We start from the raw sequence: 23368 nt of genomic DNA on the forward strand, positions 1-23368 counted from the left end.
AAGAATGTTTTTCTGATGATGTTTATGTATGTTTATTCTTTGAAAATTTCAGAGCTGTAAATACTTTGAACCTATCAAATCACTTCTTCAACTCTTTGGAGTTTCTTTTCCAATATTTACTACTCCAAAATTCCTGTCCTTATAAAAGTGTTGTTTTTTTCTCCATAAGCACTGATTCTAATCAGTGTTAGGAAATGCTCATATATTGGGGTTATTCAGTGGGTCATGGGCAATTCTGTGGGATCATACTCACTAAAAGAAATGACTCTCACTCTCATCCTCCCAGTAGTGATCTACTATTAGTAGGTAGGAATGTGGCCTGGATGGCCCCTCTCCCCAGGGCTGGAATGCTGAGTGCCTTGATCTTTTGTAGGTTTTTAAGAAGTTGCAGAGCATTCCTAAGTGAAATAGCCACATAGTGTTCAGAACACATAGCTGCCTAACAGTCTTCTCTAATCCCTGGCTCTTAACAATCTTTTCACCACCTCTTCCATGATATGTTCTAAACCTGGGGTGAGGGTGTGTGCACACGATACCAATGATCATTTGAGCCTGAGCGATCCACACTCACTCACTGTTTGGACTTTGACCAAGTGAGCCTCTCTATTAACTTCTGACCTCGGGGGAAAATGAAGCTCCTCTGAGGAGTGCTGAGAACTATGAGATATAAAGATAAATAAGTAGAGTACATGTAACAAAATAAGGGCAGGAGGTTCTCTTGTTGGGGTTATAACCTCCTAGTTAGCTTTTATTTTTAACAACATTATCTAGAGTCATCTGAAAGGGAAGTCTTGGCTGGAGCCTAGATCATGGCCTACGCACATGACTTAAGATATTGCCTTGAGAATCAGAGAAAGGACTGGAAGAGCTTGAAGGGGCTCGAGACCCCATAAGAACAACAATGTCAACCAACCAGAGCTTCCAGGGACTAAGCCACTACCCAAAGACTATACATGGGCTGATCCTGGGCTCCAACCGCATAGGTAGCAATGAATAGCCTAGTAAGAGCAGCAGTGGAAGGGGAAGCCCTTGGTCCTGCTAAGACTGAACCCCCAGTGAACATGATTGTTGGGGGGAGGGCGGTAATGGGGGGAGGATGGGGGAACACTTATATAGAAGGGGAGGGAGGGTTAGGGGATGTTGGCCTGAAACCGGGAAAGGAATAACATTCAAAATGTAAATAAAAATACTCAAGTTAATAAAAAAAAAAACGGAAAAAAAAAAGAACCAAAAAAAAAAAAAAAGATATTGCCTTGATTATTAAGTGATATAGGAGGCCTTAACCCCCTGAGGACACCACTATCCCTGGGAAGGTGACCTAGGCATACAAGAATTGTAGCTAAGAATGAGCTACGGAGTGAGCCAACAAACACCATTCCTCCCTGAGTTCTTCTACAAGTTTCTGCTTGCTTCCCTGCCTTGCCTTCCTTCAGAGAAAGACAGTGACCTAGATGTGTGAGCCAAATAGACCATTTCTTCCACTGATTTGATCAGATTCTTTTATTACAGCAGCAGGAAGAACTTAATTCTTCATAGCCAGGACTTTCTGGCTGAGCTGATAATACCAAGCATAAATTCCTTCCTGTGAAGCAGGACTTAAATCTGATCACCCCATAACATTTATATCGCTGTCACAATGATAGAAATATCTCCCCATGTCACTCAGTATTGTAGCCTTCATAGTTGATAGTTAGGTAAAGCTGTTGTTGAGTTTTTCTTCTATCAGCCTGCACAGTCCCTTCTGGCATTATAATAGCTAGATGGCAAGAGAAAAGCATCTAAGTTAACCACAGCCTTGTTTCTGCGTATCCTTTGACAGAAGTATGGGCTGTCTTCACTAATAGTCTCTCACCATAAGATCTTCTGGGCAACCCAAACCAATGACAATGTTTTTTGGGGGCGGGGCAGCTCTGAGAATCTCAACCAACAACTCAAAGGGCCGTATCCCACATCTGACCCTGGGATTTTTGTTTAAAAACTTATGCTTCTGAGGGAAGGGGTATTAACCTGCTGTGTTGGAAACTTTCATTTAAACTCCTGCTTATTATATTTGTAAGGTTATAACATCATAAGTTCCCACATAGGCTTCCTCTTGTGCTGGTTGTCTGTCTTTCTTGCCTTCTCGTGCTCTTTCCCATGTACACACCACTTCCCATTGATTCCCTATTTCTCCCTCCATACAACATGTGTTCTATTGTCTCCACCTCTTCAGGTATCTCTCAAACTAATGACTCTGTTCTTGTCTTCTGGTTTCCACATGTACTCCAAATTAAGCACATAAACCTAAAGATTTTAAGCTAAGATTCATCTATGAGAGAGAACATTAAAATATGTCACTCTCCTCAGTAACAAAATGCAGTTAAAGTCTGGCTCTGGGAGAGTACAAGCATTGGTAATTGATGTTCGTCTCATTGTTACACTTTAATTCTCAAGCGTCAGTATAAGCATGTGAGTTACAGCATTGGCTTCTGATCGGACGTTTCCCTAAATAATGTCTAAAATTTATTATGCACACATCAAAGTATTGTAAAAATTTAAATGTTCTTTAAACTATTAACAGAGCCTACTATTCTTTCACCAAGGAATAGATGTTGGGTGAAGTTGGGCTGGTAACGTTTGCCTTTCTGCAATGTAATTTTACATTGATTTCAAGGTTTGGCTCTCTTAATGCTTTACTGAAAAAAGTGCTTATAATCTTCCTTGGGCTCCAACAAAATCATAAACCTGTTGTTATGTGTGTTAATATTACATTCACTGGGTGGACAGTTAATCACATTCTAAATAAATGTGACACTTGTGTATAATACATATTTATCTTGCCAACATTTCATTATAAATATTTACTGTTAAATAGAATTTAAAAGAGGGAAGAACATTTCCTGTGCTTTATGTAGTCTTAGAGCAAGCTAGAGAAACAAATCATACTGAATTTTGACAATTTTCTAATGAATACTTCATGTGCACAGAAGTAAGGTGGAGTCAAGGGCAATTGTTTGGATCACACAACCCTCACAGCTCTGCCATCTAAAATAGCCAATCAGTGACAAAGTCCCTTGGGGCTTGTTAGAAAGCGCCGTGCATATTCTTCTTCACACTGCAGATTAAAGTTTGCCATATAAATGCATTTTAAAAATATTTTAATGTCTATATTCATACATTTGTATGCGTTTATGTCATGCCTGTTCAGGTGTCTCAGAACACAGAAGAGATTCAGACGTTGAACAGTCTAATCTGGGTGCTTGGATGTGAACTTGTGTCCTCAGCAAGAGTGGTAACCGCTCATAGCAGCTGAGCTATTTTCCAGGCCTCTCCATCAGTACTTTCAATAATATATACCTTACATTTTACTATGTAGGTGACACTTTGGAAAACATTTTATAACATGAGAATAAATAGTTCAGGCTTTCCATATCATTATGGCTAGAAGCAATCATGAATGAGTGTCATGATTTTTCTCCAATACAACTTTTTTTTTTCACATTTTTTTTTATTAACTTGAGTATTTCTTATGTACATTTCGAGTGTTATTCCCTTTCACAACTTTTTATATATCGATGACTCTGATGAGGGTAATGGTTAACCCACCCCTGATTACCTGAGTCTGGAGGTTCTAACTCACAGATCAGAAGAATGGAACCTGTGATGGTTCCAGAAAGAGCTTCTATAACTGTATCATACGATAACAGACTACATCATGGGAAGAGCACATATTGACAGAACTACATTGGAGAGAGAAAGAGCCAGAGATAAAAGTCATGGCTAGGTTATCTTGACATTTTCTTTAAGCAAAACAAAATAATCCCACTCCCATGAAAGCATTATAAGAACTACATTTGTTTCTCTGAGGCAAACACTAATCATGACACAATTTCCTTGAATTAGTTTCCACTTTTACCACCCGTCATTATCAATAATAGTGAATATGGGAGCTACATAGATATTTAACATGCATACATGTCAAAGTATGTACAAATAATCATCTCTTTAGGGATGGCACATTTATAACTCTTATTAACTAATCTATATAAATTTTTCTTTCAATTCTATTTTCTCCTTTCATTATCAAATCAAAGTCAGGAGACATCAATGCAGGCATCACTAATTATTTTTATTTTGTAAAAGAAATAAACATACTAGCTAATTTGTGGGACTTGAACAAGGTCTCTTAATCCTACCAATGCTTTTTGATTTGGATAATCTTGAAATGAAACACTGGAAAAAATTTTCACTCTGAAACAAGCCTGTGCCCAGGTTTTTCAATACTCATTGTTATATAGCACAGTTACCAGGCATACCTATATTATAGAATTAATATATTTAATATTTGTTTGTACATTCTAAGAGGAATTCAAAGATATATTTGTCTTATAACATCAAATCACATATCTCAAATATTAAAACTCATTCTAATAGAAGAACAGACACTGGTCAATTTGGCTAGTGTGGTTGGCGTATTAGCATCAGGGATCCACTCACCTCTGCCTCCTCATGGCTGGGATTACAAGTTTATACCATTGTACAAGTCTTAGATTTAGTGACAGATCTACTTGCAGGGCCAACATTTTACTGACTGAGCTATGCCTATAACTCCTGTACTTCATGGAGTAGACATAATAGTTTTGGACAAGAACAAAGATTAGGATTCATACTGCATGATTTGAAAGCAAATTACACATTTGCAGTAGTCAAAGTAGTGTATGACCAGCACAAACACACACGCAAATGAATCAGTCATCGAATGTCATTGAGACAACCGTCCAGACCAGTTACTGAGAAAAGGACAGTTAGTTCAGTGAATAGCTTCTGAGAAATATAAATCCAAATGCAAGAGTGAAATATGATCCTTACTTTACAACATACATAAAAGTTGCCTCAAAGTGGATTAACAATAATGAAGTTGTGGGATCTTCATTGATCCTCAAATGATAAGAATCCTAGAAGAAAATGTTAACAAAAAACAGAGGGGTGATGAGTTCACTAATGATTTTCTGGATTTGACACCAAAACCCAGATAACAAAAGAAGAAAATATAAATGGAAAAGCAGGCTGAAATCTTCCATTCATCAAATGATACTATTAACATAGTGTAGAAGGCAAGATACAGAATTATGGGAAACATGTGCAAAGCACCTCTCAAACAAAGGACTAGCATTGAGATTATAGAAAGAACTCCCTCCACTTCTCTGTAACCGCAAAATCAATGCACCCATGACAAATGAGCATATTTCCCCAAGAAGAGGACAGAAATAACCACAAGCATATGAAGACGTGTCCAGTATTAATAATCATTAGAGAAATGCAAGTAAGACAAAACTAGTATCATATCTATTAGATGGTATGGAAAACAAATAAGTGTTCCCGAGGACATTGGGAAACAGGCATCCTGTTACATAACTATGTGCAACTGCTTCATAAAACACTATCAAGGTTTCTCAAAGATTAAATGTTGTGTGGCCCTGTGATTCAGCAATCTCAGTCTGACTGTACATTTAAATGAGCTCTAGAGTGTCACAGAGATATTTCACATCCATGTACTTGGCACTATTGTTCATAATAGCTGAGGGGTAGAATCCACCAATAGCTGAGCTGATGAAAATACTGTGTTGCCAAGATAGTGGATTGTTTACCAATCTTTTAAAAGTTTGTAAGTTACTTTGTCTTGGGAATAAGAATCCTTAGTGTGGTCCTTCAGCAAGTGTTCAGTTCCTTGTGAATATATAGTGGGAAATCAATTTTTATTCCTCAGCTTTTGAGTCTAAATATCCTTGAGAATGCCCTTGATTTCCCCTCTAACAAGTAACGATTCTGTTTTCTCACCCACATTTTATAATTCCATGGAGTAAACTTTATTTTTCCAACACACACAAAATAAGTTATTTATATCTTATGCTCCTGTCCCGTGCACTTTGGTACAGATAAGCAGCAACATCTATCACAGGATAAAACAATAATTAACAAAAGCCAAAGTCCATAATTAAATTTCTAACTGGAAGAAAAATGACTTGGCAAAACACACAACCACAGCATGGCAGAGGAGCCCCCCGCCCCCGCACCTAGACCCACAAAAGACAAAGAGTAAGATTTGGCTGCTAAAGATTCAAAATAAAAACACACCTGAATAACCCAAAAGTTTTCAAGCTTTGTTTAAATGCTTCTTCTCCCTAACAGGAACACCTGAAACAATATTCGTGCTTTTCAACCCCCAAATTTTTCATGCCTCTTTATTTAAATGTATATTTTTCCCCTAGTTTCCCTGACTTATGTCCAAAAAATTTTAATTTGTTTAAGATTTAATTTTAAGGTTCAAAAGTCATCTAATCTATTCCCACAGGTGAAACCAACTATTGATAACCATTATTTAATCCTTAATTAACAACCAGTTTCCTTTTACAGACAAATATTACTGCCTATCTCGGATACATAATTAACATGATATTTCTTCCTCAGCCATTCAAAGCAGACCTAAAGGATTCTTTCCACGACTAAATTTCTCAGGCACCCTTTCTTTTCTAGGATCAGAACAACGGATCACGATGTGCTCCCAAGCAAACCATTACAGGCTTAATACACATTACCCACCCACACCCTATGCAGACATCACCCTGCTGGGGTTCTGCTCCTCTGCTGTGATTACTCTACAGGTTTATCTGCAGTACTGTTCCCATAGATCCAGCTGAGACTGAACGCCATCTCCTCAGACCTGCATGAGACAACAAAGCTGCCTTCCTCCAGACACCTCATCTGACACAAGACTCCCAAGACACATGCTAAGATCTACAGATGACAGCTGAGACCCGCAGAGTACAGACTTGGGATCTTCCAGCTACAGATGAACTCTTTTGTCAAAGTTAAATGGCTACTGAACTTGGGAAAGTTACATGATAGTAAGAAAAACATGATGTATATCTAGATTAATCAAATGTTGTTTAAAACTGGTGTTGTTACCCTCTCAAACTGTACAACCCATGAAATAATTAATTGGTTCAATAATTCCTTTTATTCCCAACCCCTACTCCCACCCCTCCTTACCTCTCTGGCTTAGTTGTGCTACCACCTCCAGCCTGTGTAACATTTTATTTTGATACTTCCACCATACTCAAAATTTTCACCACAAATGGCATAGTAACTCCAGTGATGCCTCTCCCTTAAATAAGTAAAAGGGGGAGATATGGGACCATGAAAGGTAGCCTGGTTCTTGGTTGTGCTAAGGCTCAAAACCCCAGAGACCCTGAAAGAATGGTAGGAGTTTCACCTGATTCCTGGGCACCACACCAGTGTCACTAGCCATAGCCCCTCATAGATTTTTTGACTGTCAGTCACATAGCAGCAATTCCCCAAGCCCCTCCACATGTAGAGGACACCAAGACAGATCTCCATTTTAATGAAGTATCTAAATGTCTGGAAGGCTTAGCCAATAAGTTTTCTTTCCCAGACACTCCTTTCTGCAAAAGATGTTTAACCTCAGGCCCACCCTGAGAAATGGGGTATGGTTTTACCCATCTACTTTCCTCCATGACAATAAATATCTTAAAACCATGGACCTGTCTCTTTTCATTGGGATCCACCTTGTGGAGCCATGCAGAAGGCCTTTGCCTACAGAGCTGGTGTCTAATCTCCTGTAGAAGGCCTTTCTGTGTTCCCAGCCATGACTAAGCCCAAACCACAACCCAGCCAACAGTCCAACTGCTGACAAGCCAAAGACTCTCCCTGTGGTACCAGCCCAAGCTTCCCCTTTCCCCATAGGCCCCGGACCACATCTAGACCATGGGCTTCTACTCAGTTCTCATCTCTTCCACAGCATCCAGTGGTGCCTGGGTGTCTGAGAGCCTGAGAACCAGACAGCCCGGTCTCCTTGCAGGCCTAGGGGACCCTGAGGCAGCTCTGGCTGTCCCACACCTCAGACTGTACTCCACAACCCCCCACCCAGCAGTATCCCAGGGCTGCCCTATGGCCCAACCCCTACCCAGCGACAGTGTAGGGTAAGCATGGTTACTTCTCTCCTCCTGCCTTCCTGAGTAGTCATGCCCTTGGCAAACTTGGGCTCCACAACTCTAAAGCTATAGTCAAATTGGTATGACAACATTTAAAAGTTTTAGCAAGATAAAGTTCATCTGTGTTGTTTGTCATATTTATATATTTCATATCCTCTGTTAGATCTTAAATTGTTATTATTTACTAAATCCTATGTTCTTACTGTCACATCTGTTCACTTTAAAAGCATATCACAAGGAATCAGAGAAAGGACAGGAAGAGCTTGAAGGGGCTCGAGACCCCATATGAACAACAATGCCAACCAACCAGAGCTTCCAGGGACTAAGCCACTACCCAAAGACTATACATGGACTGACCCTGGGCTCCAACCTCATAGGTAGCAATGAATAGCCTAGTAAGAGCACCAATGGAAGGGGAAGCCCTTGGTCCTGCCAAGAGTGAACCCCCCCAGTGAACGTGATTGTTGTGGGGAGGGTGGTAGTGGGGGGAGGATGGGGAGGGGAAGCCCATATAGAAGAGGAGGGGGTGGGGTTAGGGGGATGTTGGCTGTGCAACCGGGAAGGGGAATAACAATCGAAATGTAAATAAGAAATACTCAAGTTAATAAAGATAAAAAAGAAATATATGGAAATTTTCTCTGAAAAAAATAAAAAAGCATATCACAAGTATTCTTCAAGTTTCTATCACATTTTTACAGATGAAAACAATGGGTTTTGAAGTGTTATGACTTTTCTTTAAGTCTATACAGCAGAATGTAACTTACAATGTAGATTCACTAAAACAAAACCCCCAAATTACAAAGCAATAGAAAACATGACTTAACTACTATATTCTATTTTCATAAACTTGACCTTTAGCTCTTTCATACAAGGCCACGTATTGACTTTTAATCTTTCCCAGTAAAAGTATTGTGTCAGATTTCAAATAATAAAAGGTCTTTAACACATAAGATTTCTGTCAGATATATTACCATGGCTGAATAGTACATAAAGAGTAACTCCCCAAGAGTCATATTGTTCTCTTTCAGAAGAAATAGTGTCAGTTTATCCTTACAGGCAAACTGCATGGAGAGTTGAATTTAACACATGAACAGAAGCAAAGGTAGTTATTTTTTGAAGCTCTCCTAATTTAAGTGGACCTACTTTTACTTTCTGGTTTTTATTTTCCCATCATTATTGATGTGGGACATTTTCATTATTTAGTGACAACAAATGAACATTCCAAGAACTCTACCTTACTGACTGAGTTACAAATGTCAAAGTACAGACTTACAGCACAGTGAGGTGTTCTTCATCCAGTGTGGGAATGCAGTGACATAACAGGGTGAGACATCTTCTTCAGGGCATGAGAGAATGGGGTGTTTCTCTCCCAAGTATTTCCCCCTAAGGGAAATATGAACCAGGGAATTAGCACTAGAATATGAGACCATTCTATAAATTTCTGTAATTAGAAACAAATTGCCTTGTCACTCACCTATAGTTTAGACTGAGACAGTGGAAGGAAGTCAGTCAATTCTGACATCCCGCTGCCTGATATGTCCCTTTAAGGGTAACTTCCCAAGCTGTTTGATGATGGTAGTTCTGTCTAGCATGACTTTTCTCTGTCAGGATGCACAGTTTTCGTAGTGAATTATAAATTCCATGATGTCTCTGCTTGCAATGACCCTTCTACATTTCTTCTCCATATTTCTATCTAAATGTGCATATTTTGGAGAATGAATCAGGTTTATATACTTCCTCAGCAAAGAACATGTTGCAAGTAGGAACTGAGTGTGAGAGAGACCTAGAAAGTCAGGAGATATGATTAACATTGGTTTTAATGCTGACCAAAATTACAGTCTAACAAAATGAGAATCCTGAGGTCTTCAGAACATTCTGGTCCTTTGAAGTATGTCTTGTCTTCCTAGTATTTGTTTGCAGTTTATTGGCAGAAAGCCATTGGAGAAGCTTCTGGGACTCAAAGTTCCCTGAATTTCCCTGTGTCTAGGAGTTCACATCAACAAGCAAGGGGTGTGTGCTGATTAGCGAGTGCTGACCTGAGAATGTTGTAACTATATGATCAAAGATGATGGTTGTTCAATATAATGGGGATCTGGGTGTTGTCATCTTATTGGCAAACAAAAATATAGCTGGAAACTGAAAGGGCTGTAGAAGATATTATAGGCAAAGGAATAAAAACCAAGTATGAGTGTGTACATTCATATCTGATAAAGCAAATTATGCTAAGGTTATTGAGAAGATAAAAAGAAAGTTACCTCATAGGGAACCCTTTGTCAAGAGAGTATTATAATTATATACATGAAAAATACTTATGATATTTTGTAGAACAAGCATTGCTAGACACAAAAGTTTACATAGGCTCTTGTCATCAAATGTATTTTCATTTGATTATAAGTCAGTGAGTTTACACATTTTATAGTTACATAAAAAGAAAAGTAAAATAAATGTAAATATCAGCAACAGTAGACTCCCTCCCTCTTGGGCTTCAAAACTACTACGTTCATGTCTATAAGCCCAAACCTAGAAAAAGTTTCCCCTTCTGCTTGATTTAGCATATCAGAGTCCCCAGTAGGTCACACTGCTGATTCTAGCCATTGTTGTTCAGCAGTTGAGTTGTCAGTGAGGATCCTAGTGCTGAGGACCAAAGGATACTATAAATGTCATTTTTATTTCCTCAGCTGAAGGAATGTGATGAGAGCCATACCCAAGCTGTACAATTACATGGCTTGTGCTGAGCTCAGACTATTTCTTTCTCTGTTTTATCCCTAGGCCTGGGTCTAGAATCTTCTTGTCTTCATACAATCTAATCATCCAAGCTGACTGACTCAATCTGGCTTCTCTTGGCTTCTGCCTGAATTACCCTGCTTGGTCTCATAGTAACTTTAGCAATATGTTCTATCTTCTGTCTCCTCATTTTCTGTCTCACTCTGTTTCCAACTGGGTCTAGCCTATCTCTGTAAAACTGTCCTGGTAAAACTGACACACACACACACACACACACACACACACACACACACACACACCATCTCCTCTGTCTGTCTCTGTCTCTCTCTCTCTTCTTTCTTCTCTTAAGCAGTCTCTCCTTTGTGTTCTCAGTTAGTTGGGGGTATCTTATCTCTGAATCATTCTGTCAAATCTTTCTCAGTCACTTTGTGTTTCCCCCAAACATGGATGCTTCCTTCTACAAACTATCCTTATCTTCATTGTTATGGATTAAAGGTGTGTAGTAAGGGTGTCTGTATGCTAGCCAAATCATATTGCAATCTAGGGCATAACTGCATTCTGCCTGGATCATATAAATATAGGTCTTTGGATGTGATCCTTTGCCAGAGCATCCAAATTGCTAGATTAAAATTCCTCTAGAGGATATTTAACATTCTACTTGATACTATAGGACTCTTTTGTCATTAGTCTGTTTTAACACCAAATGCCCTTCTCTGATGCTCTTAATATATAGACTCTGATATCTGCCCTTTTAAAGATATCTGCCTTTTTAAATCAATATGTGTTGTCATAGATGTTTGGATTTGAGATTCCCTGGAGCATGGTGAGAAAATACTGGATTTTCTTCACATCAAATTAGTACACTTCTGTCTTCCAGTATAAATTTTGACATAAGAATATACTACTACATTTATGAATTCTTCTGCTTTTCCTCAAAAATTATTAAAATGTGGTTCTGAGTCTTATCAACTATATGAACATGGCAAGGGATGAATTTTAACACAGAGTATAAAAAGACATTAAATGCCACCAAAGGTAAAAATTGGCAACAATGTGAAAAAAAATAACAGGACAGAGCAGACTAATAGCCCAATATCATAGTTTGTAGTCATTGGCATGTTAAAAGCAATGCATTCTTTCTACTGAGGCATTCTTCACATCCTTGGCAACCACATTTGAAGACAAGACTAATGGGAATCACAGGAATAGTAGTTTTTTTCTGGTTTTGATTAAATGGATCAGTGCCCCTTGATTTTTCAGCTCCAACCTTTTAGTTCTTAACCTTGGACCTCATAGATGTAATGGCTGTTTTGAACAAGAATTCACTGTCTCATACAAGGTGTTTACAAGTCTTGGTGGTTGAATATTAACACATAGTAATGTTAATATTAAATGAAACTGTCCAATCTGTAAAAGTCAAAGAGGGTTTTGATTTTCTGCTGAGACCGTCACAAGGAAAAGCTATAGTAAAGTCAACATAAAGGCATGCACTAGGCTTAATAATGTTGTGGTATCACACCACTGCAAGTAAGCAGTTATAGAAGTTAAGGCAGTTGCATGATTTGGGGGCTATCTCAGTATAATTCTATTAAAGTTATGCTCCTATCATACTATCATCTGTGACTTATACAATAACTTCTAAAATGTATGTATTCAGGTAAAAACAATAGATCATTGATTGCCATAGGGTTATTATTTGTGTAATGAAATAATACAACAAAGAAAAACTTGGGGAGGAAGGGGTTTATTGGGCTTACATATCCTGACTCATAGTTAATTGAAGGAAGGATAAGACGAAAACTCAAAACAGGCAGGAACCTGGAAGCAAGAGCCACAGAGGGATGCTATTTACTGGCTTGTTCCTGATGGCTTTTTCTGCTTGCTTTTTCATAGAACACAGGACCACCAGATCAGTGGAATCCTCACCCACAATGGGTTAGGCCTTTCCACATTAATCACAAGTTAGGAAAATGTTCTACAAGTTTGCTGCATACAGCCCGATTCTGTGGTGGCATTTTCTCAACTGAAATTTCTTCCTCTCAGATGACTTTTCCTTGTATTAAGCTGAAATAAAGCTAGCCACAGCAATGGATGAAATACTAATACATCATCAGAGCCTTCTGTAAATCATAAGCTTTTACTTTTGGACTGCCATCCTGTCTTTATGCTAATGGATGCTAACAGTGATGCTTGGTGAAGGTTGCTTACTGTAGCAACTGCTTAAGATAAGACAACAGTGAATTTTGCCAAATAGTCTGATTCCCTTTTTCATAAAAGACATTTTTTACATGCAATAATGGCTGATAGTAATTTTTTCTTTTTTATTAGAATATTTTTATTTAATATTTTGGGAATTTCACATCATGAACCCTGAACACATTCTCTTCCCAGTTGTCCTAGGTCTACCACCCGCACTTATGAACCCCAATCCCCCACAAAAGGAAAAATAAAAAGAAAAGAAGAAAAAAAACCAAACAAGTCCATTTTGTTTTGCTCATATACTCCCTGGAACATGAACAAATTCCCAGTGGCCAGCTACTTAAAGAAAACTGATTCCTTCCCTACCTGAACCCTGACCAGAAGCCATTAGTTGTGGAGAACTACAATTTAGTATCCTTATCATATTTTCTAAGAGTGCTCTTCAAAGCTTCTTTCGATCTAGGCTATTACTTTGGGTGGGTAGGTGGGAATCTAAGGCTAGGGACTGTTATAGAAGCTTTCCATGTTCCCCTTTCTCAACTGTAAGTCTGCAGTCATACCATGGCAAAGTGGTTTTTTTTTTTTTCCACAGCAGAACTTTCAAATTTGGAGCCAATGTTTTCAACCATTAATACAAGTTTGGTAACTTAGGTTATTTTGTTGTAAATCTCTTGTAAATATTTTTGTTACACCAATAGTGTTAACATTATCTTTACTGGTAGTAGATTTTACCTAAAAATAAACAAACAACTGTATATACCTCCATCGATAATCAACATATTTTTCCCATGAAGTCTTAACCATTGAGTCATATCCCCTTACTTTCTTTCTAACTATGGTTTTTATGCTATTTCTGCCATATCTGCATTATTTTCTCCACTGAAACTTTGAGTCATTAAAATCATTTGGAATCAATGTTTTATAAACCATTGTTAACTTTGATGTTTGACTTTGTCCCAGTAATCGTTAATATTTTTAGTAACGTTTAGAACAGTGGTGAATCTTTTCAAAAGAGTTTTAATTTTATTTGCCCACATCTGTCAGAGAAATCACAATGTGTGGAATCCAGGCTTATCAAATGTGTTTATTAAATAACAAGACTAGAAAGTTGACATTACTCCTTGGTCTGTAGGCTGAAGAATGATTATAGTATGAGTAGGCATAGAAAAATGGAATGTATGTATCACTGTCTTCATCTTGGGTGACCAGAACAGTTTGACCTCTCAACAATATTTTGAAAAGAATCATTTGCTGCACAGTTGACTTAAATTATTCAGTGAATCACGCTATAAAATAAATGTGTAGTCATCACAGGTATTATCATTCCATTTAGGACATTCTTAGAGCCCTAGAGATGTTCGGGATTGTAAATGGGCATTGATTTTCACTAAAATCCATCAGTTGCCCTGGTCATTAATAAGAGAGTTAGCTTGTCCTTTGACAGCAAGCATTGAAGTTTATTCTCTGGCTTCTACAGGCATGGCTAGTTTCTTAATGTAATAGTAAGTTACTCATCTGCATTGAAAAGTCTGTTATCTAGAGGAGCCACCTTCATCTTTAAATTGGATAAATCTGGATAATCTACAAGAACTTCTATATTTGCTCATTTAATCACTATCTTTTATGTTGATGAAATGGGTTTATTTCTGAAATCCCATGAAATGACATCTAAAAGGTTCATGCTTTTTGTTTTTTATCTTCTGTACCTCTCCCAGACGTCATAGACAAGAAGAGAGCAGAATTTACTCTAGGTTAAGATTATCAGAATGGAGAATGGCTAAGATAAAAAACTCAGATGACAGCAAATGCTGGTGAGGATGTGGAGAAAGAGAAACACTCCTTCATTGTTGGTGGGATTGCAGACTGGTACAACCATTCTGGAAATCAGTCTGGAGGTTCCTCAGAAAATTAGACATTGAACTGCCTGAGGATTCAGCTATACCTCTCTTGGGCATATACCCAAAAGATGCCCCAACATATAACAAAGACACATGCTCCACTATGTTCATCGCAGCCTTATTTATAATAGCCAGAAGCTGGAAAGAACCCAGATGCCCTTCAACAGAGGAATGGATACAGAAAATGTGGTATATCTACACAATGCAATATTACTCAGCTATTAAAAACAAGTTTATGAAATTTGTAGGCAAATGGTTGGAACTGGAAAATATCATCCTGAGTGAGCTAACCCAATCACAGAAAGACATACATGGTATGCACTCATTGATAAGTGGCTATTAGCCCAAGTGCTTGAATTGCCCTAGATGCACAGAACACATGAAACTCAAGAGGAATGATCAAAATGCGAATGTTTCACTCCTTCTTTAAAAGGGGAACAAGAATACCCTTGACAGGAATAGGAGGCCAAAGTTTAAAAAGAGGCAGAAGGAACACCCCATTCAGAGCCTGCCCACATGTGGCCCATACATATACAGCCACCCAATTAGATAAGATGGATGAAGCAAAGAAGTGCAGGCCGACAGGAACCGATGTAGATCTCTCCTGAGAGACACAGCCAGAATACAAACAAATACATGGCGAATGCCAGCAGCAAACCACTGAACTGAGAATGGGACCCCCCCGTTGAAGGAATCAGAGAAAGGACTGGAAGAGCTTGAAGGGCCTCGACTCCATATGAACAACAATGCCAAGCAACCAGAGCTTCCAGGGACTAAGCCACCACCCAAAGACTATATATGGACTGACCCTGGCCCAACCTCATAGGTAGCAATGAATAGCCTAGTAAGAGCACCAGTGGAAGGGGAAGCCCTTGTCCTGCTAAGACTGAACCCCAGTGAACGTGATTGTTGGGGGAGGGCGGTAATGGGGAGAGGAGGAGGAGGGGAACACCAATATAGAAGGAGAGGGGTAGGGGTTAGGGAGATGTTGGCTCGGAAACCGGGAAAGGGAATAACAATCGAAATGTAAATAAGAAATACTCGTTAATAAAGATAAACAAACAACAACCACAACAACAACAAAAGATTAGCAGAATGGTGTGGCTAGTTTGAGGCTATCCATGCTGCTATGGTTTCCATACTTCAGTTTTAAGGCTGCTTTTACTTCTAATATTTAGCCTCAGAGAACCTTTAATTTTCTTTAAGAGTTTCTCCTTGTAGTAATGAAATCCGAGCTTTCTGATAAAAATAATTAAAAGAGTAGTTAAGGTAAAGATAGTAAAGATTTGGTGTCCCATTTATAAAAGTTCCATAAATTGTGCAGATCTAGGGAAGAGATTTCAATAACAGAGCAAAAAAGGGCTAATGTGGGGTGGGAGGTCATCACTTCTTGTAACTGCCTTTGAAACATTCTCATACCTAATGCAGGTCCCTGAAGAGAATTAAGCAATGAAAATACTATATAACTGGAGCTAATAATCAAGACTGACTCAGTTATCCAAAAGCAAAATCAAGAGTTTCTTCTGTTTAAGAGAAAGTGTTTGGTTATTGGACATCATCGATAACTTATTTTTTTTCCTTTTGAATCTTGACTGTCTTATATAATGGAGTACAGGAGTAGACCTTTTGCCTCTGTTTCCAAGAACTAAGTCATTTGTAGCATCAGACATCTAAGCACACACAGTCAGGCTTGAATGGGCAGAAATTGCTGAAAACAGATGAGAATTGCCAGGTATGAAGGAGAACTAAGGGGTTAATTACTATAAGAATTGTACTGGAGGGGACAGACAGGCTACAAAGCTGATTAGACATAACTAGATCCTATATATAAGAAAGGATTTGTAGAGATGAGGACAGAGAAGCAGTGTGAGCAAACAGAAAAAATATCTCACAAATGTCCTACTAAAAGATGCTTCCAGAAAACACACTTGGTATGCACTCATTGATAAGTGGATATTAGCCAAAAAGCTCGAATTACCCAAGATACAATCCACAGACCACAAGAAGCTCAAGAAGGATGACCAAAATGCGGATGCTCCCACTCCTTCTTAAAAGGGGGAAAAATCCATAGGAGGGGATATGGAAGCAAAGTTTAGAGCAGCAACTCCAGGAACGGCCATTCAGAGCCTGCCCCATATGTGGCCTATATATAGTCAGCCACCAAAACTAGATAAGATTGATGAAGCTAAAAATGCATGCTGAAAGGGACTGGATATAGATCTCTCCTGAAAGACACATCCAGAGCATGTCCAATAATAGGTCAAAACTAGCAGCAAACCACCGAACTGAGAACAGGACCCTCTTGGGGGGGGATTAGAGGAAGTATTGAAAGAGTTGAAGGAGTTTGCAACCCCATAGAAACAACAATGCCAACCAACTAGAGCTTCCAGGTATTAAAGCACTACCGAAAGACTATACATGGACTGACCCAGGGCTCCAACTGCATAGGTAGCAGAGAATAGCCTTGTTGGGGCACCAGTGGAAGGGGAAGCCCTTGGTTCTGCCAAAGTTTGACCCCTAGTGCAGGGGAATATGGGGGGGGGCAGTAAGGCAGATGTATGGGGGGAATTCCTGTATGGGGGAGGGGGAGGTGAAGTGCTTTTTTACCAGTAACTCAGTTATGATTGAGTGGGCAAAGGTCTCTGGAATACTAGCTCTCTGGACTACTTATGGACAGGAAACCGGGAACAGGAATAACATTTGAAATATAAGTAAAGAAATATATCTAATAAAAATTAAAAAAGAAAAAAGGTGCTTCCAGTTTTCCAAGGATCTACAAAGAGCAGAAGCTGGACTATACTACTTTATCTTCCTCATCCTCTTACTTGACTTGGCCCTAACCCTAATTCAGCCGTTGTATGCAAGTATAGAAAACAAGTGAAAAATAAAGGAGTGGAGGAGAAAATAATATGACTACAGATGATTTATCAATTACTGGTTAATCCATTCTCTGAGTTGGGACATTGCTCTATTTAAAGTTTTCCATTCTAAGCACAAAGATATTAGAACCAAAGGGGTCAGGAAGTGTAAGATTCAAAGTCTCATGATGTCTTATCCCAGTGCTCCAGGGAAAGCTCAGGAAAGTGAAGTGCTTTATTAACAGTAACTCGGCTGTGATTGAGCCACGATGTGGGCAAAGTTCTCTGGACTACTAGCTCATTGCTCTTTACCCTCTACCCCACTGCCCAGCAATTATAGGCATGAACACCCCACACTCCCTTAGTCAGGAGGCAGATGACACTGACAGTTGTGTTTGCATTTTTATGTTCCACTTCAGGAATAAAAAAAATGCTGACGTGGTTGAATTTTATCACTTCCATGTTTCCTAATAATATTTAACTTTCATTAAAAAAAATCTAGGAGATAAAAAGCATCCTAGAGGGCCAGTCTACTCCCTCTACCCCGAGTAACTTCAGAAGTTCTCTGGCAGATGCTTCAGGAGAACAACAGACAACAAGGGGCCAGAATCTGATCTATCATATTCCCCCTTGGTGCCAGTTTCACTACTGATTGTTTTTAATTTCACAGCAAGCTCTTGAGAATTCTGAGGATAGTTTGGTATCTGAAAATTTAGACATGGATGGGTGATCCTCAACTCTTCAGAGAATCAAATTCTTCCTTCCATCTCAAAAAAGCATTGGCTGTTGGAAACATCTCAGTGAGCCCTGCTTGAAAGATACTTTCTTGTGTTCCACTTCCAAGCATGGCTGTGAAGAACTTTGAAGCGTGGGATTATGTTGTGTTTGCAGCCCTCTTTGTCATTTCCTCTGGAATTGGCGTGTTCTTTGCCATAAAGGAAAGAAAAAAGACAACATCTCGGGAGTTCTTAGTAGGAGGAAGGCAAATGAGCTTTGCCCCTGTAGCTTTGTCTCTGACAGCCAGCTTCATGTCAGCTGTCACTGTCCTGGGGACTCCTGCTGAAGTCTATCGGTTTGGGGCATCCTTCCTCATCTTCCTCATTTCATATGCATTTGTGGTCTTCTTCACATCTGAGCTCTTTCTTCCTGTGTTCTACAGATCTGGCATCACAAGCACCTATGAGGTAAGAGACCACTTCCTGCCTGCTCACAGCAAGGAGATGACACTTGCTTTCCATAGGAAAAGTCTTTTTCCCCCCTTGGTTTGTTGTTTTTCTAGGACATCCTGACATCAGTAGTAGACTACTATTTTCAAAGCAATTCCACGCTGCTTAAAAAGACATTATACATTATGTAGTATGGGGTTGGAGGTGGAGTGCTAGGTTTTAGCTGTAGACACATCTGTCTCTCTGTAGAAGGCATCTAGTAATGTCACTCCTGCTGGCTATTTCCATGATTTAATGAGGAGCAATGTATAAAAAGGGATGTACCATTTAATTGGTGAAAGGTAATTAAGATTTATAGAGATAATGCCATTTTTATTGTCACTAGCATGACTACTCTGAAAAGGCAGACAACACAAGGTACTAGTATTATAATTTCCAGCAGAGAAAAGTAAGATCTAGATAGGTAAGTTAGACATGTTTTAAAACTAGACGAAAATCTACTCAGAAGCCAATATTTGTATATGATCATTTAATGGCCTGTATGTTAAGGAGTAGCTAGCTATTGCTAATTATTACTGCACTCCAGTTTTAAGTAGCAAATGGGAATATTTGGAAAAGTGAGAAATATTTTAGTAGGAAGAAATTCTCAAGTAACAAAAATATGGAAATTATTGTAATGAAGGGGGAATAAGACTATGGAATTTTGGCCTTGAAACAATGCTAAATAAAACCAACATGTTCAAAACTGATATTTCATGCCCAGCATCTAAGTGTGCTTATAAATCAGTTTTTGTGAAGAAAAAAATATTGAACTTCATTGCCAATGAAAACCCTGAAAGTCACAGCAGGAGACTTGTAAAAAACTTACTTTAAAAAAATCTGTGAGATAAATTACCACAAAATGTTTCTCTAGTGTTCCAAAGCTGTTCATGAAAATAAATATTTCCAGTAGCTCTTAATACATACAGTTTCACAGACAATCACATCCCAAATGTTCAACATTAATTATCCTGATTCTGAAAATTAATCAGGTTGGGCAATTCAACAGCCATAGTCTAAGACACAAACTCAAGAGAAAAACAAGTAAATGTATGCTCAGCTCTACAAACTGTGCTCATATGCCATTCACTTGTAATGTACTTCTGGAAACCAAAATGTGGCCTAGATTTTTGATTGTAGAAAACATTTCTGAGTTTTCTAGTTTTGTTCTGGAAATGTTTCTAATATTTTTTAACTCATGTCTGTTTCCTCTTGAAATATATGTTGTGATTAGTTACTCATTTAATAAATATCAATTCAGCAATTACTCTGTCCTATGCACACCTTCAGGCCTTGAGGACATGAGGGAAAGCACTGTCCTGCCCTCATGGAGCTTTTGCTCATGCAAAAGGAAACAAACAATAAACTCATAAATAATTCTAACACAAGGTTATAGGTACATAGCTGTGTGCTAAGTACTGTTCGAAGTATTATCTGTATTAACTCATTTGGTGTTTGTCAGCACAAAAATCACAGCTCTCACCTCAAGGAATAAGAGAGATCTTATTCTGTTGCCAAATTTGAGTGAATGTAGCGTTGGAAATACACAATTAGGTTAACAAAGGTTCTATGTTTACTTAAAAATAGTTGAGTAATATATTCACATGAAGAAGCCTGCCTTCTCTAAACCTTGTAATTTGAGACTTGCAAACACAACTTAGCAAATTGCAAATTGCAAACACATAATTTGCAGAACATCAAAGGTTCTGACCTGAGAAATCTATGATGCATGTCTCTCAGCACAGCGGGGGCCAGGCCAACTCTGAAGAGATCTAAACCCCTTTCAAATTTGCATGTTAAATTTAGTATACAAACCTATTTTTAAAGTACCATTGCTTGCCTGAGGATTCTTTAAAATCCTTCTAATATAACAGGAGGACATAAGGATTGTATAAAGTACTTGTAAGATGATTTTAAGATAGGCCTCTACTTTACAAGAATTGGCAGTGTGGCCTAGATGCGAACAGCATGAACTCTAAGTGCAAGCCTACTTGACTTTGAATGATGGTTTTGCCACATGCTAGCTGTACCACAAGAAAAAGTTCTTAAGTACTCTGTATCTGTTTTTCACACTCCAAATATTGTTAATACTTCTGTCTCGAAGGCTTTCAACAGTGGATGAGATACTAGTATATGGAGTCATCTTTATAAATCTGGGCTAGAAGAGTATGTCAACATTTCTATTATTTTCAATGTTCCCTGTTTATAACACTGGTATTTGGGATTTCTTCTTTATGCCATATTATATAGTAAAATATATTACTTTTTCGAATCTTTTCAGGTGTGAAAGACTGAAATAAGTGGGCAGCATTTTCCATTCCTTGATTATCAACTAGTTTTGTCATTTGCTTTGATGAATAAAAATTTTCAAGCAATTAGTGAGTTTGGACTTTAGACTTCATGAAATTTACAGCTTCTGTGTTTGTCCCTTGGAATACTGCCATTATATTGCTATGCAAGCAAGCTGGCACAACTGGTCTAGCTCTGGAACAAGTATAGACACACGCGCGTGCACACACGCACATACACACACACACCACCACCACCAATAACAACAAAAGGGGGCGGTGCGAGCTGGCTGACTGCTCAATTCCAAATATGTATGTAGGCTAGGCTAGTCCATTCCTCAAGCTACTGATTGGGCAGTTGACTCGAGCTACACAGGAGCTTGGAGCAATAATGGAGGAATAGCCATTACTCTCAATGAGATGAAGAATAGTCATTCTTGAGTTTTAAGCTCATCACTTTTGGGATGGATAGTCTAGTTTGCTTTCAGTTGCTGTAATTAAAAAAAACTGCTTGAAACCAAGTTAGGGAGGAAAATGATTGTTACATCTTACAGATCCCAATTCAATATAGAAAAAAGCTCGAGCAAGAACTCACCTGAGATAAGAACTGAAACAGAGACCATGGATATATACTAGTTACATAGCTTACCCTGCCTGCTTCTTTATTCAACCCAGGACCACCTTTTTCAAGGGCGGTACTATCTCTAGTGGTCACTCCATCCTTTATCATTAATTCAGAAAATGTCCCATGGACTCAGTGGAACTGTGGAATATGCATAGGAACATGGATGCCAGCTGGATCAATCTCCCTGACAGATAACTAAAAATGTTGGGAAGAACTATGAAACTTTAAATTTGAAGAGAATCTCTTTCTCATTTTTAGTTAATGTGAGAGGTGGAAAATAAAAACAGCTTTTGGTTGCCAACATTTGAGTGACACTTATTGCACCTTTTTAAATAACTTCCAATGGTGGTAATTGCTATAGTTCGTATGCACTATAACTGGGTAGGACTGACCCCTTATTGGTTGTCAAATACAGAATGGTCAGTTTTGAAACCATATATGTGTAAGGGTCTGAAAATCACTGAAGACCCCAGACTCAGATTGTAAGCAAAAACATAGTGTTTATTCTGCAGAAACAATCAGCAGGTGGGGAAGAACCATTCTCTAAAATGGTGATCGCAGACAAAGTCACATAGGCCTTCTTATAGGGAATGGGGGGTGGTCTCTACAAGGATTAGGCAATCTAAAATTTCATTGGTAGGTGCTAAGGGGTCACAAGTGGTCAATGGTCTGCATTCCTATGTCATGAACATTCAACCATGTGATAAAATAGGGCTAACCAGTGCAGATTATCCATTCTGAGATAAGATATTTCCCCATTTTTGTGGCTATCCTCAGGCAGTTCTTTGGGAGGAGGTTTTATGATCTTGTTCTAGATTTTATGGTCTCTCCTTGGAGCTGTTCTTTATGGCCTAGTTTCTAGGACTTAGGGTCTGTTCTTGAGTGGGTACCTTATAGCCTTTCTAAGAAATCAGGCTTGGTCCTTAAATAGAGACAAATGGGGTCCTTAAATGGAGACAAATGGAGTTTATGTTGTCTTTACATATGCACAAACAAGAATAAAGGACTTAGTAGTTATATTTATAGATATTTGTGCACATAGATACAGACATATCCACATCCACATTCATAATAATAACCAAAGAAAAAGAGACTATCAATTTGTGGAGGGGAATAGAAGGGAATAATTCCTATGTCAATTAAAATATTAAAATATAAAAGTATAATAATTCCAGTTTAAATACAAATAATTATTTAATCTGGAGAAAATCTGGAAAGCACACATATAACTTAGGATAGTCAGCTATAGCCAGGCAATAAAGCAGATTGAGCCATTGTTTTGGCAACAATGATCACTGGACATTTTGACATTGGTTTGATCAGAGCTGCCCTAAGAGGCACAATGTGATGGGTAATAAACTAATAGAACATACTGCCAAGGCTTAGTTCTAAAATGGGCAATGGGAGGGCAACAGAATTAGTTTAGAAAAGAAGAAACGATGTAGGCTAAGTTGAGGGCAGAAGGGACAGAAAAGACACATTGCCATCAGTGGGTCCAGCAGGAAGACCCCTGGTTAGAAAGTGAAGAGATGTCAACTTTCATGCAAGCAGTCCACTTGCTTTCCACAACTGTTGCGAAA

At 38.6% G+C, this 23368-nt stretch overlaps 1 protein-coding gene across 1 annotated transcript in view; it reads left to right on the forward strand.

Moving 5' to 3' along the window:
* Nucleotides 1–18411: 18411 nt before the first annotated feature.
* The window catches only part of Slc5a12 (solute carrier family 5 member 12), a 50273-nt gene continuing 45316 nt past the window's right edge, over nt 18412–23368 (forward strand). The window contains exon 1 of the mRNA XM_032903870.1: nt 18412–18854. Within this exon, the coding sequence (XP_032759761.1) occupies nt 18516–18854 (339 nt within the window). The 5' untranslated portion in view covers nt 18412–18515. The remainder of the gene's footprint in view (nt 18855–23368) is intronic.

This window comes from Rattus rattus, chromosome 5 (assembly GCF_011064425.1).
Source record: "Rattus rattus isolate New Zealand chromosome 5, Rrattus_CSIRO_v1, whole genome shotgun sequence".
NCBI lineage: Eukaryota > Metazoa > Chordata > Mammalia > Rodentia > Muridae > Rattus > Rattus rattus.